The sequence below is a fragment of the Gossypium arboreum genome, chromosome 4 (genome assembly GCF_025698485.1).
Source record: "Gossypium arboreum isolate Shixiya-1 chromosome 4, ASM2569848v2, whole genome shotgun sequence".
NCBI lineage: Eukaryota > Viridiplantae > Streptophyta > Magnoliopsida > Malvales > Malvaceae > Gossypium > Gossypium arboreum.
Window position 1 is genome coordinate 100774965 of NC_069073.1, and position 16537 is coordinate 100791501.

The 16537-nt window shown below is 34.5% G+C and overlaps 2 protein-coding genes and 1 pseudogene across 4 annotated transcripts; 1 reads left to right on the top strand and 2 right to left on the bottom strand.

The window, feature by feature from the left end:
- Positions 1-761: 761 nt before the first annotated feature.
- LOC108489285 (lipid phosphate phosphatase gamma-like) lies at positions 762-3264 on the bottom strand. 2 transcript variants are annotated; one of them, XM_017793715.2, is made up of 3 exons: positions 2769-3264; positions 2554-2626; positions 762-1049 (listed from the first exon to the last, which is right to left on the bottom strand). In XM_017793715.2, the coding sequence occupies exons 1-2, from the start codon at positions 3262-3264 to the stop codon at positions 2565-2567; spliced, it is 558 nt and encodes a 185-aa protein (XP_017649204.1). In that variant the 3' UTR covers positions 762-1049; positions 2554-2564. The 2 variants fall into 2 exon arrangements, with proteins under 2 accessions (XP_017649204.1, XP_017649205.1); XM_017793716.2 differs by lacking the exon at positions 762-1049 and adding an exon at positions 1058-1210.
- Positions 3265-3632: 368 nt separating this feature from the next.
- On the top strand, positions 3633-6055 carry LOC108488158 (elongation factor 1-alpha-like; annotated as a pseudogene). The gene is made up of 3 exons (XR_008281884.1): positions 3633-3761; positions 4437-4915; positions 5005-6055. The product of XR_008281884.1 is annotated as an elongation factor 1-alpha-like (transcript).
- Positions 6056-12822: 6767 nt separating this feature from the next.
- Positions 12823-13262, bottom strand: LOC108488159 (uncharacterized). The gene is made up of 2 exons (XM_017792458.1): positions 13200-13262; positions 12823-13143 (listed from the first exon to the last, which is right to left on the bottom strand). The coding sequence occupies exons 1-2, from the start codon at positions 13260-13262 to the stop codon at positions 12823-12825; spliced, it is 384 nt and encodes a 127-aa protein (XP_017647947.1).
- Positions 13263-16537: the final 3275 nt, after the last annotated feature.

The window sequence follows — 16537 nt, forward strand, 5'->3', positions numbered from 1 at the left end:
TTTTACACTTCCATCAATTTCTTCATTTAACAAAAAATCAAATTGAGAAAGTTAAAAATTAAGATGAAAATAATAAGAAAGTGAGAAAATTGAAGTGAATCCACTAAAAGTGAGAAAATTGAAGTGAATCCACTAATTGATTATTAAACATATATTATATTAAATGATAGAGATATTATTCAGTACAAATAATATGAAAATATAAAATAAAATTTTAAAATTTAGAAGAAAACTAATTTAATTAATTTTAATATTATAGTAACAAATCGATTAAAGAAAGAAATTCAAAATTCTGATTTTTATGTTTTGAAGTTTACAATTAATGTTAAAAATCAAATTTTAATTAAAATATTATTTTGAGTGAAACTATTAGATTAATCCAAATATATTTTAAGAAAAAAATATGCATTTTTAACTTGTACGCATCTTTTCATTTTTAAAAATTTAAATATTGTTAAAAAATCTTGGGGAAAATATTGTTAAAATTTTAATTATATATTCAAATTTTAACCAAAAATAATACATTTAAATTTGAATATATAAATTATATATTAAAATTAAATCTAATTTTCTAATGAATAAATATAATACACTTAAATTAATACAAACAATAACTCGTAGATAAATATATCTCTGATTCTTAATATTATTTAAAAAAATGTATGATCTAAATAAAAGAAAAAAAATACTAAATTTAGGCCTAGGTCTGGGAAACACTGAGCTCAAGAAGAAAAGAAACGAGTAGAATCGGACAAAGTAAATCCAATTAAGATATTGCAAGTTATCACATGTTGAAGTTTTAACCAGGTAATAGTAATTAAAGGGTAGTAAAATACAGGGACGTATTTGTAAAATATGATCTATGTTCTGTATAACACACACAAAAAACAAAACAGCAGTATGATCTTAACCAACACACAGCATCCTCAACATCAATGTTCCAATCTGGTTTCTCATGCAGTAGTAGATCAGCATTCACTAAATCCTAGAATTATATCATCCATGGGCTCTGAAGCAGAATCTCAAAGCACTAAGGCGAAGACACTGACCTGCAAAACCAAAGGGATCGGCTCCTTGTTACATTATTTCGGGAATCATGATTGAAGATGGCATTTGAAACTCCATGACAGCAAAGTTACAGTGTCCAACTCCAAACCACCAGAACCAACTACAGAAGCCATTTTTGATACCATGCCACAATGTCCTACTTCTGCATCAAATTACAACCTCAAATACTTCTCACAACCTTAGTCCATTATTCTGCCACAGTGTTTAAAAAGTGCATCCTTCCTAAAGGTTACTGAGTTATTAAACAAACTGAAACTAATCGGTAGATCACAAATGGTTTCTTATCCGGCTAACCATGACCCATCAGGTCATCTCAATAAGCATAATCATTTCACACTGTCCTCAGTGCTCCACAGCTCATCTTTATGTTATTTTGACTCTTCATTTTTCTTTAAATACCATGTGTATAAGGATATGATCCTCCAAGCACCCTCTAGCTACATGGAGAAACTTACATACCCATGTTGGATGTGTACTTGTGTCAGACATTGACACAAGTCTGAGTTAGCATAGATTCATCCTTCTAAAGATCGAACTCCTCATATAAGCAAACTACTGAATCCTGATAACTTCAAGTTATTAAGAAAAAACATACAAAGACATTCTAAAAGCTTTCCTGTAGTTTAATTAGATTAAAATATTATCCCAATTGTTAGAAACAACTAACATGATTGTTTATATACCATTTATCCACTTATAAAATGTAAGATAACAAAGCAATTTTGAAGCACCACACCTCCTTTAGTTTAAAAGAACATTTTGGTGGCTGGTCCTTTCTTTCAGATTTCCATGAACAGAGGGGAGAATTGAATGAACACTTCATTAGAAGCAAGGGGTCATCTAGCATCTAATGGGACATGAACTTACCTTTGACAATCTATGATGACATGAAGTTTTTAGTTTTTACAATAGGGACAGCCTGAAAACCACCAAAGGGGGTTTTATTGCAGTTTATACTCTTATGATTTATGAAGAACGGATTTTCCTAAATGTTCTTTTTTACACAGAAGAGTTGACCATTCTAAAGCAAAGCATAATTTGAATGCTTTCTTGTCTAAGATGGAAAAAGCACAGCCATGAATGGGTCCATTGCTTCAATTCACTTCCGTTACTGCAGGATTAACAAAACAAAGTAACAAAGCCTGGACCCAAGTTATAATTGAATGCGTAAAATACTCAAGGAAAGTTTCCACCGATAGCCAAATAAGCTTTTATATGGATTCAGAATTGCCTCCACAAAAATAGAAAGCATGTTTTGGTATCACGTTAACATGAAAAGTAGGAGATGCAATGCAAGATTAATTGTGAAGTTGTATCCCTGGTTCCCCTACTTCACTAAAATGTGCTAAAAACAGCCTAAATTGTATCATTTATGGAATAAGTTACCAAACTTGCATAAGCACAACATCAAAGAAGCTTTCAATTCTCCAGATATGATAAAAAGAGCACACATAAACTGAAAAGAAGAATAAAATTATCCCATACCCGATGAGTTCCTAATAATCAACTGTTCTTTGAAGCCATGACTTTTCTGGCAGCCATACCCTTCCTAGCAGCCCTGGCATTATCATATTCAAACTTCAACACATCTGATATATGAGAAGTATCCTTGACATAAAAAAAACCTCCCAAGGGCACTCTCTTCAATCAAAGGAAAATAACAGAAAAGCTTAGAGTCACCAGCCAAAACGAAACCCCACCAAGAAAAGTCCCCAAAGCAGCTCCAGCGAAAAACAGGGCCACAGTATGGTAACCGAAATAAACCCTGGAATACATAGTCAAAACAGCCGAAGACCAAGGCAAAAACAAAGCAGCCCACTTGGTTGTGACTTTCCAAATCCCACCAATCCCCTTACAAGTCAAAAGGGTAAAATAAACCGTACAAAAGAACATGTATTGACAGTGACTTGAAGGCCAACCATGAGAATCACACATTTCTAATAGCGCACAGGTTTCAGGCCTGGCTTGTTGAACGGATTTCTTGATCAGTTCATTAATGAAGTGAGATATTAAAAGCCCTAATCCAAAGAACATTCCTTGAAGCTCTCTACGGAAGTAGAAATGAGAAACAAAGCCACCAAGGGAAATGAAAACAGGGACTAACGAAACCCAGGCTAAGAAATGGCCGAGTTGATCACGTCTTTGATACCTGACATGGGTTAAAGTCACAGCTTTTAATGGATGATCAGCTCTCATGGTGAAAATTCAAGTCAATCGGAGAAACTAAAAATAAGGTCAGTTTCAGGTGGGATATAGTTTGGGAGGATTGGGTTTTAACTGTTGTTTCAGTTCAGTGTTTGTTCCTCGAGAAACTGCCGGTAATGAAAAAGGTGTGAGTGAGCCGTTGATAGACGCATACACCGACGAAGAAACAATACACGTGGGAATAAAGGAACACACACGTTGAAAGATCCCATCTTGTTTTTTTCTCAAAAGGTTAGGGGTATTATTGGTTTTCCAACATGAAGAGAATGTCAAATTAACGTCTAGTCTGAGATGTCTGTCGTGAGCCGTTGGATTAACTGCAATCCGACGGATGAGAAAGAAACCCTAGTTGAGCCAAAGCTGAGAGTGTCGCTGGCTACTTAAGTTAAAGCAGCCTGTTGCTCTCGCCTTCTCTTGCTCTCACTCACCGCTCTCACATCCTGCTTCTGGTCAAGCCAATCTCAAAAGACTCCCCTTTTAGCTCACAGGTAGTAACCCATTTACAACTTATAATTATCTCTCAAATGTTATTGCTTTGATTCGAAGAAAAACGTGGTCTGATTTGTTGGTAGCTGAAATATTATATCTGATTTGCTGAAATAGTTCTCATACGATTAATTTTTTTGCGTGTAGTTTCCGATCTGATTCTTTGTTTTTTTGGTTGTGTTTTTAGATTTCATTCATGCATGTACGTTTTGAACTCTGAAATTTATTTTTCTGAGCAAATAATTCCTGTGATAACTGGTTTATTGAAGCAAATGCTGCCTAAGGGAAATTTTTTAACGAAAATATTTAAAATTGTCGGGGATTATTTTCTTAGGTTCGTTTGTCTTCGATGGCCATGTTTGACTGGCTTCATGGGAACTTCATGGGAAAGGATAAGTTAAGATCTAGTGGCTGTAGTTCATTGGAATGAACTCCATATCTATGGAGGAACTGGGCTCGAATCCCAGCGGCCACGTTTTGTCAATGTTGGATCTGTTGAATTTAAATGTGGCTTGATTTTCTTTTTCGAAATTGACTTGAACTATTCTTCATAAACAATAAAAGTGGGTCTCGGATTCATTGTTTATTGTTCACAAGATATTGGTCTTCTTGTGTGATTTTGACTTGGAATTATGTATTGAGCTTATTTTATGAATATGTTTCTTCTTGATTTTTAGCTCTCTCGAGTTCTGTAATGGGTAAGGAGAAGGTTCACATCAACATTGTGGTCATCGGCCATGTCGACTCTGGGAAGTCTACAACCACTGGTCATTTGATCTACAAGCTTGGTGGTATTGACAAGCGTGTGATTGAGAGGTTTGAGAAGGAGGCTGCTGAGATGAACAAAAGGTCATTTAAGTATGCATGGGTGCTTGACAAGCTTAAGGCCGAACGTGAACGTGGTATTACCATCGATATTGCCCTCTGGAAGTTTGAAACTACCAAATACTACTGCACTGTCATTGATGCCCCTGGACACCGTGACTTCATCAAGAACATGATTACTGGTACCTCACAGGCTGACTGTGCTGTTCTCATTATCGACTCGACCACTGGTGGTTTCGAAGCTGGTATCTCAAAGGATGGTCAGACACGTGAGCATGCTTTGCTTGCGTTTACCCTTGGTGTCAAGCAGATGATTTGCTGCTGCAACAAGGTAAGGTTTAGAACGTGTTGGAGTTTATTGTTAGATTGTATTGATGTTCTTTTTATTAATAATTGAATTTCAATTATCATCTTGTACAGATGGATGCAACAACTCCAAAATACTCCAAGGCAAGGTATGATGAAATTGTGAAGGAAGTCTCCTCATATCTTAAGAAAGTTGGTTACAACCCTGACAAGATCCCATTTGTCCCAATCTCTGGATTTGAGGGTGATAACATGATTGAGAGGTCTACCAACCTTGACTGGTACAAGGGTCCCACTCTCCTTGAGGCTCTTGACCAGATCAATGAGCCCAAGAGGCCTTCAGACAAGCCACTTGGCTCCCACTTCAGGATGTCTACAAGATTGGTGGCATTGGAACTGTCCCTGTTGGTCGTGTTGAGACTGGTGTCCTTAAGCCTGGAATGGTTGTGACCTTTGGCCCTCTGGTCTGACCACTGAAGTTAAGTCTGTTGAGATGCACCATGAAGCCCTCTCTGAGGCTCTCCTGGTGACAATGTTGATTTCAATGTCTAAAACGTTGCTGTTAAGGATCTCAAGCGTGGTTTCGTTGCTTCAAACTCCAAGGATGATCCTGCAAAGGAGGCTGCCAGCTTCACCTCTCAGGTCATCATCATGAACCACCCTGGGCAGATTGGAAACGGATATGCCCCAGTCCTTGACTGCCATACCTCCCACATTGCTGTGAAGTTTTCTGAATTGCTGACCAAGATCGACAGGCGATCTGGAAAGGAGCTTGAGAAGGAGCCCAAGTTCTTGAAGAATGGTGATGCAGGGATGATAAAGATGGTTCCCACCAAGCCTATGGTTGTGGAGACTTTCTCTGAGTACCCACCCCTTGGACGGTTTGCTGTCAGGGACATGCGTCAGACTGTGGCTGTTGGTGTCATCAAGAGCGTTGAGAAGAAGGATCCAACCGGTGCTAAGGTCACCAAATCTGCTGCCAAGAAGAAATGAGATTGCATTTGATAGTATCAAAGCCTTTTGATTTTGGTTTTCTATGTAGTCTGGTACTTAACAGTTTTTTAGACCAATTTTGATATGTGTTCATTTGGTTGAGACTGGCATCTGCCCACGGATTGTGTGTTTGCTTTTTCCGTGTCAATTGTAGTTGAATTCCTTCAAAGAATGCTAGTTTGATATTTCCTTGTTTTCTTAATGTTATGATGGTCCTAAGCCTTCGATTTTCAACTAATTTCCTGGTCAATTCAGGTTTTTAATGATAAATTAGTGAAATACTATTTTGGTAATTATAAAATCATCTTTCAATTAACGTAAAGAAATGAAATTTTTTAATGATGTGTGATTTGTATTTAGAAAGATATGGACGAATATCATATTAAAGTTCATAAATTAGAATTTCTAAATTCGTAAAATACAATATTTTAACTGGAAGCCAAAAATGGTCTTAATTTAGATCATCGTTGGTTTGAAAATTTTAAGATTTGTTATACTTAAATTGTAAGATTTGTTATATTTGTTTTTCAATATCATGCTTTCATTAAAGAAAGAGGAAGGTGCATAGAAGGTCCACCAATCCAAAAGCTAAAAAATTTACAAAAGTCCAAAGCTCAGTTACCAGTCAAGAAAACCTAGCAACAAACATCAAAGTCACCAGCAAAGACAGATGTATCTTTCAACGGCATGTGATACCTTCATGTGATGCCTTCAGAGGAAGGTCATCAAGGACTTGCATCAATGAAACTTTTCGTACCTTTTTTACTATCTTATATTATAGGGTATTTTAGGGGACTTCATCAAGGACTTCCACCTTTTAAAGCTTTCTTTATATTGAAGAGAAGTTTCCAATATATGTATATATGTGTACAGGGAGGGGTCCATTTATACTAGTGTAAAACTTAAGTGATTTTGCTTTTTTGTAACTTTTTACATTAGTAATATTTTAACAATTCAACCATCATATTTCATGATCCATTCATATAGATAATGCATGTTAAGTTTGGCATAAATTAAAAATGAGATGAGAAATTACCCTTATACTTTACCAAATCTTCCAATATGGTACCGACACTTTTAATTTGTCCAATCTGGTACATGTACTTCAATCTCCTTAATCATAGTGGTACTTGACCCTAACGCCATTAAAAATGATGAAATGATATGTTGACCAATTATGTGGTGCCACATGGCTCATGTTGATTCATTAACTAATAGTTCAAGGGCTTCTTTGCAATAAATCCTAAAATTATTCTCTTTCCCAAATTACATTTTTCACAATACTTTATATATGTGTATATATGTATATATGTGTGTGGGGAGGGGTCCATTTATACTAGTGTAAAACTTAAGTGATTTTGCTACCAGTCAAGAAAACCTAGCAACAAACATCAAAGTCACTGTTGCTGGAGAAGAATGCTTAGGAAGGTCGGAAGTCACCAGCAAAGACAGATGTATCTTTTAACGGCATGTGACACCTCCTGAGGAAGGTCATCAAGGACTTGCATAAATGATTTTTTTTTACCTTTTTTACTATATTATATAATAGGGTATTCTAGGGGACTTGCATTAAGGACTTCTTCTTTTTAAAGCTTTCTTTATATTGAAGAGAAGTTTCCAATATATGTATATAAGTGTGTGGGGAGGGGTCTATTTATACTAATGTAAAACTTGGGTGGTTTTTGTTTTCTTGTGACATCCCTTCTGACGAAGCTCTAGTGTTCGAGTGTTGTTTATAGAAGTATGACATATAGAGTAAGTTTTGAGTGGGTAAGGTATTAAGATTGACTAAGTATATAAGTCTATGGGTTCGCTTTCTAGTGAAGTCTATTCTAGGCAATTTTGCGAAGTCCTCAATTTGTATGAACTATTTACTTTATTTTATTATCCTGGTTGAACAATCTGGTTAGACGAACGAAAATTTGGTTAGTATAGGACTAAGTTTCTGCAATCGGTCAGATCCATATATATGAAGAGAGAGAAAGTGCTTAGTCACAAGGAATGAGGGGTTTGGAGGGAAATTAGACTTACCCACTAAGTTCTCCTTCCGTGTATTTTGTATAAAGCAAGCTTTGGCTTCTTGAGCAAGTTTTTTGCTTTCTTTGGCAACCATATTTTCTTCTTAAACTTTCTTTGTATTTTTCTCTCGAAAAACCTATACTTAAGACTTGCTTGAAGATTTTGCGTTCATTGTACTCAACCAACTCTATCGTTGTTTAACACCTGGTTAATATCGATGAAACTCAAGTTATTTTCATGATTATTTACGGGTCTTAGGGTTTCATGCTTTAGGGCCAGTTTAAAGTGCGAGGAATGAAAGTTTCAGATTCTGGGTTTTCTATTAATGTTCTTGTAAACTTGTTTAGTTTTTTGGTATAATGAACTGATAAGTTTATGTAACACCCTACACTGGAACTGATCACTTGATCCATAGTATAGAGTGAACAACCATTAAACACAAATACATTTAAATAGCATTTTCAATAAAAGAACAATTATAAATATATAATATCAAATACATTCAAATTCATGTTATTTTAGCTTAACTTGACCTAAATCGGGTTTCAGAAACGTTTAAAACAAATAGGGAGTAAATTTGGGTTAAAATGAATCAATTACAAAATTTTGATAAAAATTACAAAATATGGGTCACACGGCGGTGTAGCCAGACTGTGTAGCATATTGACTTGGAAGAAACGACCGTGTGGGGAGACCGTATGCAACACATAGTCGTGTGACAACTTGTGTCCCAGGCCGTGTGCCCCTAAATGAACCTTCAATTTCAAGTTTACCAAAACTAACTTACTTAGACTACAAGTAACTCATACCAATCATTAAGCCTACTTAAAACACACCTAAAGGAGCCCGAAACATGTTAAAAACATCCAACTTAAGTACCTAACCAATGTGCCTTCATTGATACCACAAATAAAACCATTCAACAAAGTAACACAACTAATAAAGAAGCTTCATCAATTGGCATCTATTCATGCCTAAACCATCAATCTAAATGGCCAAATATGAACATACTCTACAAGCTACCATTTCAAAGCACCATCACCAAATAAATGACATTAAGGATCAACTTAACCACAACCAACACAAGTACACATCCAAAACCAACCACATTAACTAAATATACCAAAATAACTTAACATTTTACATATCAACAACATAACACCTATATACATGCCACATTCCAAAATGATAAACAAAAGCTACTGAGAAGGCTAAATAGTGTGAGCTCCAAATCGATCCGTTCGGTTAGTTTGCAAGATGATAACTACAAAAGAAACACAACTATTTAATTTAACTAATTCAAAACAACATCAAATGAGATATAAATGCAAATTCATTCATTTATCCTATGAACTTACCTACTATCCAGTGACACCCCAAACCTGACCGGGACGAACCAGCTCGAATTCTAAGCATTACATTAGCCACCTAAGTGACTCTCCAACAAACAACTACCCAAGACACACCTCGACCTTATAACACCTCAATCTTATCTAATTATTAGTTATTTATTAATGCAGAAGCAAATTATTAACCAATTTAAAACTTTTCCTATGTAATTTAACCTAAGGGCATTTTTTTTATTTTACCACCTATGGTAAAACTAACCCAATTTTAGATCTAAGTGTTTACTGACCTTCTTTTAGTTAAATTATGCAAGCCTAAAAATTTTAGCTTAATTTGAGTTTGTTTACTATGTCTAATTCAAGTTTTATTATTAAGGACTAAATTGTAACTTTAAAAAAATTAGAATACCAATTTAAATAGATAAAATTTCAAACCCCAAAACCCACATGACCGTGTCCCGCAGATCGTGTGTCATCAAACGACCGTTTTCGCATCGTGAAAAACTTTTAGACCGATCGCACATGCTCGTGTGTGATAGCTCCAGTCTCCACACACCCATGTGCAACCTATCACACGCCCGTGTAAAAAACACTGCACCTATTTTTGCAAAAAACTTATTTTAAAACTGGATTTTGCACATTTTAATGGCCAATTAAACCTGATTTAACTACGATTAATTAACATACCTATACGTACACCTTCAATTGAGTTTATTGACATCAATTAAGCCTTAATTATATAAAATTAAGAAATCAATTTCATGCATAACAAACACTAAATAAATCAAACAAGTGGCGTACCTTTGTCATTAGTAAACCACTCCATGGAAACTTTATTTAAACAATCATTAGTATAAATTCATGCCTCACACACCGTGTTATCAATCACCGTGTTATCAAGCAACATACACTGTAAATCATTCAATAATTAAACTTAAACATGCCTCAAAATTATTATAAAACCATATAAAATAAAATGTCCAATGTCCAAAGTCCAAAGTCCAATTACAACCAAAATTAAACTAATTCCCGAGAGTTCCACAATGCCCGATTCCAGTATTTAAAATGTGTAATAAAGTCTCTACCAAGCTTAAATCTCTTGAAACTCTCTTGCTTGGCTCCTCAGCTCCTCAGGCCTGACGATTATATCCACAAATTGTGAAGGTGTGAGCTTTAAAAAGCTCAGTGAATGTTAATAAAAACGACTAGTAAATCAACATCCAAATCATGCTTAAATCACATCTAATCAATCACCAATTATCAGCCATAATAATGAAACATGTCAATTTAATTTCCATATGCTTTATCAATATCAAGAATCAATTATTCTTGGTTTACAAACATCGAATGATATAACAATAATCACACATAAATATATTGGCATACACTTCTCATGGCTTAATCAGGTGATCATACATCGGATAAACAGATCTCCGAACTCCCACAAATATCAAATACGATCTATCGAGTTGAGCGGGCCGAAGCACACGCTCTCTTATATAGCCTCAAATAACCCAATGACTGGAGACTCATGCTCAACACTCCCTTATCTACTCCAAAAAAATCAGTCCACCTAGAGCCATATGCTCACAATATCACAAATAAATGTGAGTACTCACAAATCCTATGGCATGCTAACTATATCCAATGGATCCACCATGCATGTTGGCAATATATTTAGTCAAACATAACATATAAATCAGTCATTATTGTGCTCAATTTAATGTGACAAAATGCTTATGTGTAACATGTAACATAGTTATTTAACATCCAATTAAATCAAGCATTTCATTTACCATTTTCCAATGTTCAGTTACCAATTGTAACACCAATATATCATGATCAAAAACTCCAGTAACCATGTCCTAATCATCAATATAATTAGCCTAATTAAATTGCACAAACTTACCTAAATGCTTACTTACCATTATTTAATAAAAATTTAACTCTTGTACATATAATATCAATCTTGAAAAAAATCAGCCATTTAACCATAATTAATCAATTGAAATCATCAATTAAGCTACTAATTAAACATAAATGAGGGTCAATTTACTAAATTGCCCTTAGAAAACTCACCACACAATTTATTCTACCACAAACAAGTGATCAACCAAGCAAATCCAAGCTTCAATTTCGGTTAGCTTGGTCCTCTTCAAGATTCATAACTTTAACAGAGATAAAGTAGACATTTCCACCTTTCCAACACTATAATAGACACGAATTTTAATTAACTATACTAATCGAAATCCTCTCACAAAGATACCTTATCAGATTTGTAACATCAATTCGGAAACTCGATTTCTCACAAAACCAATCTCTCCAGCCCTCCTAAACACTTTCAATCATTAATACTAGACCAAATACACTTATACTAAGCATCAATATCATCTTTAAATCAATTTCACAAAATTTCAAAAAATCGGTTCATGAAGATGATGAAATTCAGAATTCTTTAAATTACCTCACAAATCATTTTTAATCTTGATAAATAAGATCAAAAACCTTTTAATAGATCCATTTTGAGTTGGAACATCTATTGATTTGTGGATTTCCTCTCAAAATTCAGGATCCACTATTAAAGAAACATGTGTTCTTGGAAAAAGATAACATTGATAAAAAATCCTTTAATTGACTCTCAAATCATGTAAAAATGTTTCTAATCATCATAAAAACAAGTTTAGGATTAAATATTACCTTTGATTCGCTCTAAATTCGTTGATTGAAAATCTTGATTCAAGAAACTTGAGAAATTTCAGAATATTTTTGGCGACTTTTGCAAATAATTTTGGGTGAATTGAGAGAGTATTTTGAGAAGGAAATTTGCTGGATCTATTCTTTGATGACAGATCTTTAAAATCATGCAAAAAAAAATCAATTTTAAAGCTCTCTGATCTAATGTAAAATGTGTGAAAACTAGGCTAGATACATTAGTTTTAAAATTGGAACCACCCACTAGAAATTTAAAAATTGGGAAATATGCCTAATAGCCACTGCCACATTTCCTTTACTTTACCAATTAATCCTTTCCCTCGAAAATTCTGAATTTTAAGGTTTATTTGTCATATAAATACTTTAAAATTTCCCTTGTTTTACAATTAAATCCTATTTAATTAATATTTAAATTTTACTCAAATTACACCCAATAAAAATTATTTTAAAATTCTTTTCAACCCAAATTAATTATTTTCACTAATAATTATTTAAAATCTTTAAAATTAATTTTTGAAAATATTTTATATATTGTTTTTAATTTTCTATATTATTGTTTAATAAATTTTAGATGAAATTAACCTCTTAAATTAAATTAAAATTACTAGAAACCTTATAAATTCTTAGTTTCACACTCGGAACCCGAAAAATATACCCGAAACTACTAGACCTAGTTTAGGGATATTACAACTTCCCACCTCTAAAAAGAAATTTTGTCCTCAAAATTTACCTGAATCAAACAGTTAAGGACATTGACGTTTCATCACATATTTCGACTTCCAGGTGGCTTCCTTAGTCTTGTGGTTGCACCACAAAACTTTTAGCAACGGAACCATATTATTGTATATAGCACCTTGACCTCTCAATCTAGGATTGCAACCGGTTCCTCTTCATACGAAAGATCAGATCGAACCTTAGTCTCCTCAACAGGAACAACATGAGAAGGATCAGATTTGTACTTCCGTAACATGAAGATATGGAAGACGTCATGAATACATTTTAGCTCTGGCGACAACAACAAACGATAGGCAACTAGTCCAATCCATTTGGCAACTTCATAAGGGCCAATGAACCTCGGACTGAGGTTACCCTTCTGTTCGAACCTTAGAACTTTCTTCCACGGTAAAATCTTTGGAAATACCTTATCACCAACCTGATACTCGATGTCTCGATGTCTCGATGTCTTAGGTCAGCGTAAGACTTTTGTCAATTAGAAGTAGCCTTCAACCACTCGCAAACAAGTCTCGCCTTATCCTCAACCTCTTGAACCAACTCTAGACCCAAGTTCCTCTTCTCCTCCATATCCAACCAACATAGAGGAGTCCTACACCTCTGACATACAAAGCCTTGAACGGTGCCATCTGAATACTCTTCTGATGGCTATTATTATACGCAAAATCGGCTAATGACAAGTGACGATCCTAGTTACCTTCGAAGTCAATAACACAACTATGAAGCATGTCATCAAGAATCTGGATCACCCTTTCTGATTGACCATCGGACTACGGATGATAAGCTGAAATGAAATGAAGCTTCAAACCCAAGGCCTTATGCAACACCTTTAGAATCTCAAAGTAAACCACGGATCTCGGTTTGTTATGATCGAAACAGGACTCCATAAAGACAAAAAATCTCTCAGATATAGAGCTCAGATAACTGATGCAGACTAAAAGTTGTACAGATTGGCAAAAAATGTGTAGATTTCGTAAATCTATCCACAATCACTCAGATCGAGAGTCAAAGGCAAAATCGAAACGAAGTCCATCATAATACGCTCCCATTTCCACTCCGAAATCTAAATAGGCTGAAGCAAACCTGATGGATGCTGATTTTTTATTTTCACCTCTAACAAACCAAACATTAAAGTTTTACATCTCTTATGATTTAATCATTTTTAATTAAGTAACTAACCAAACATTAAAATTTCTTAACCAAAATTTAACACGACTTTAATATAACTCTATAAACACTAATTAAATGATAAAATACGAACTCACTAGTCAAAATTATGGTCCCGAAACCACCGTTTTTAACCCCACTAAAAAATGGGATATTACAACTTTCCTCTTTAAAGAAATTTTTGTCCTAAAAAATCTTACCAGAGAAAAGGTTCAAATATTGGGATTTCATGGTTTCTTCCATTTCCCACATAGCTTTTTCTACCTGTGTCGAAGCCATAAGACTTTAATTAATGGTACAGATTTATTTCTCAACTCTTTACTTCTCGAGCTAAGATCTTTATAGGCTCTTATTCATAAGTCAGATCAGTTTTATTTCAATTTAATGTATAATTAAAGTTTTAGAGGTATTTCTAAACGATAAGTCACCGATCCAATTCTTTCTAATACTTTGTATGGTCCAATAAACCTGGGACTAAGTTTCCCTTTCCTGTCAAATTTTAACACTTTCCTCCATGCCGAGACTTTCAATAATACTTTTTCACCAACGAAAAACTCAATATCTTTGCGTTTTAAATCAACATAGGATTTCTGACGATCAGATGCAACTTTCAAATTGTCATGAATGATTCTAACTTTATGTTCAGCTTCTCAAATCAAATAAACCCCAACTAGCTTCCTTTCATTTAATTCAGACTAGAACAACGGACTTCTGCATTTCTGACCATATAAATCCTTATACGATTCCATTTTTATGCTTGATTGACAACTATTATTATAGGAAAATACAACTAACAGAAAATACGGCTCCCAACTACCTTTGAATTCAATAATACAACACCGTAACAAACCTTCTAAAATCTATCTTACTCAGTTAGTCTGACCATTTGTTTGCGGATAAAAAGTGGTACTATAATTCAAATTGGAACCCAAAGTTTCGTACAAATTACCCTAAAATCTAGAAGTGAATCTCGAATCACGATATGATATTATCGAAAAAGGAAGTCCATGCAATCTTACAGTTTCTGCAACATATAACTTTGCCAACTTCTCAAGTGAGTATTCAGATCCAACGGGTACAAAATAAGTTGATTTTGTCAACCTGTCATTTATAACCTAAATTGTTTCTTTTCTGCTCGGAGTCAATGGCAATCCTGAAACGAAATTTATAGTGATCCGCTCCTATTTCCACTCGGGATTCATGATAGGTTGTAACAAACCTGGAAAAACTTGATGTTCTACTTTCACCTGCTGACAAATCAAAACATCTAGCTACAAACTCTAAAATCTCGCGTTTCATATCAGACCACCAATAACGTTGCTTTAGATTATTATACATTTTGTTACTCCCAAGATGTATCGAATAAACACTACTGTAAGCTTCATTCAATGATCTGCCGTAATTTGGTGTAGCAGATTAAACTAGTTTTCGCACTTTAGGAGTTTGAAATTAAGTATTATTATTAGGGTTTAATTATTATTAGGACTTTAGCTTTAACTTGTTTATTTATACACACAAAAAAAGAAACTGAAATAACAATTGCAATGCCTTATATTAACAAATAAGGTAAAATAAGTATGTGATTACAATAATCTTATGATTGGTTTTTAGGCACACTCTAACAGTTTTCCACTAACACTAAGACTAATCAATCATATATCTAATACCAAGTGACTTAGTGTGACGATCATGCTTCTACTATGCTAGACGCTTTATTAGTGGATCAACGATGTTGTCATCTATTGGTACTCTGCGTATTTCCACATCTCCTTGATCAAAGATTTCTCAAATGAGATGAAAGCACCTATGTATATGTTTGGATTGTTGGTGAGATCTGGGTTCCTTTGCCTATGCAGTAGCTTCGTTGTTGTCACAACAAAGTTCCATGGCATCTGATATGCTAGACATAACCCCTAGTTCAAATATGAACTTCTTAATCCAAACAACCTCTTTTGTAGCCTCATTAGTTGCAATTTACTCAGTTGTAGTTGTAGAATCAGCTACTGTATATGGCTTTGAACTTTTCCAGGCCACAGCTCCACCATTAAGGAAAAACACAAAACCTGATTGTGATCGTGAATCATCCTTGTCAATTTGGAAGCTAGCATTAGTGTAACCTTTTACACTCAGCTCTTCCTCACCTCTCTATATATGGAATGTATCCTTACACAAAACCCAGATGTAGCATCAAAGAATAAGATACATCTAGGAGAGTACATAGCATGGCATACATGATAAATCTAATAGGTGAAGCATATGGAATCTTACTTATACGTTCTCTCTCTTGTGAAGTTGAAGGACACATTTCCTTCGAAAGTGAAATACCATGTCTTATAGGTAGGAATCCTCTCTTAGATTCTTCCATGATGAGCCTTTTCAATACTTTATCTATGTATGTAGTTTGGTTTAGACCCAGGATTCATCTTGATCTATCTTTATAGATTTTGACTCCTAATATATATGTAGCCTCGCCCAAGTCCTTCATAGAAAAACAACTTCCTATCCAAGTCTTAACAGACTGTAGGGTAGGTATGTCATTTCCTATGATAAGTATGTCATCTACAAACAATACTAAGAATACAGTAGTGCTCCCACTAATTTTCTTGTAAACACAAGGCTTATCTTCATTTTTGATAAAACCAAACTTTTCGATTGCATAGTTAAAACGAAGATTCCAA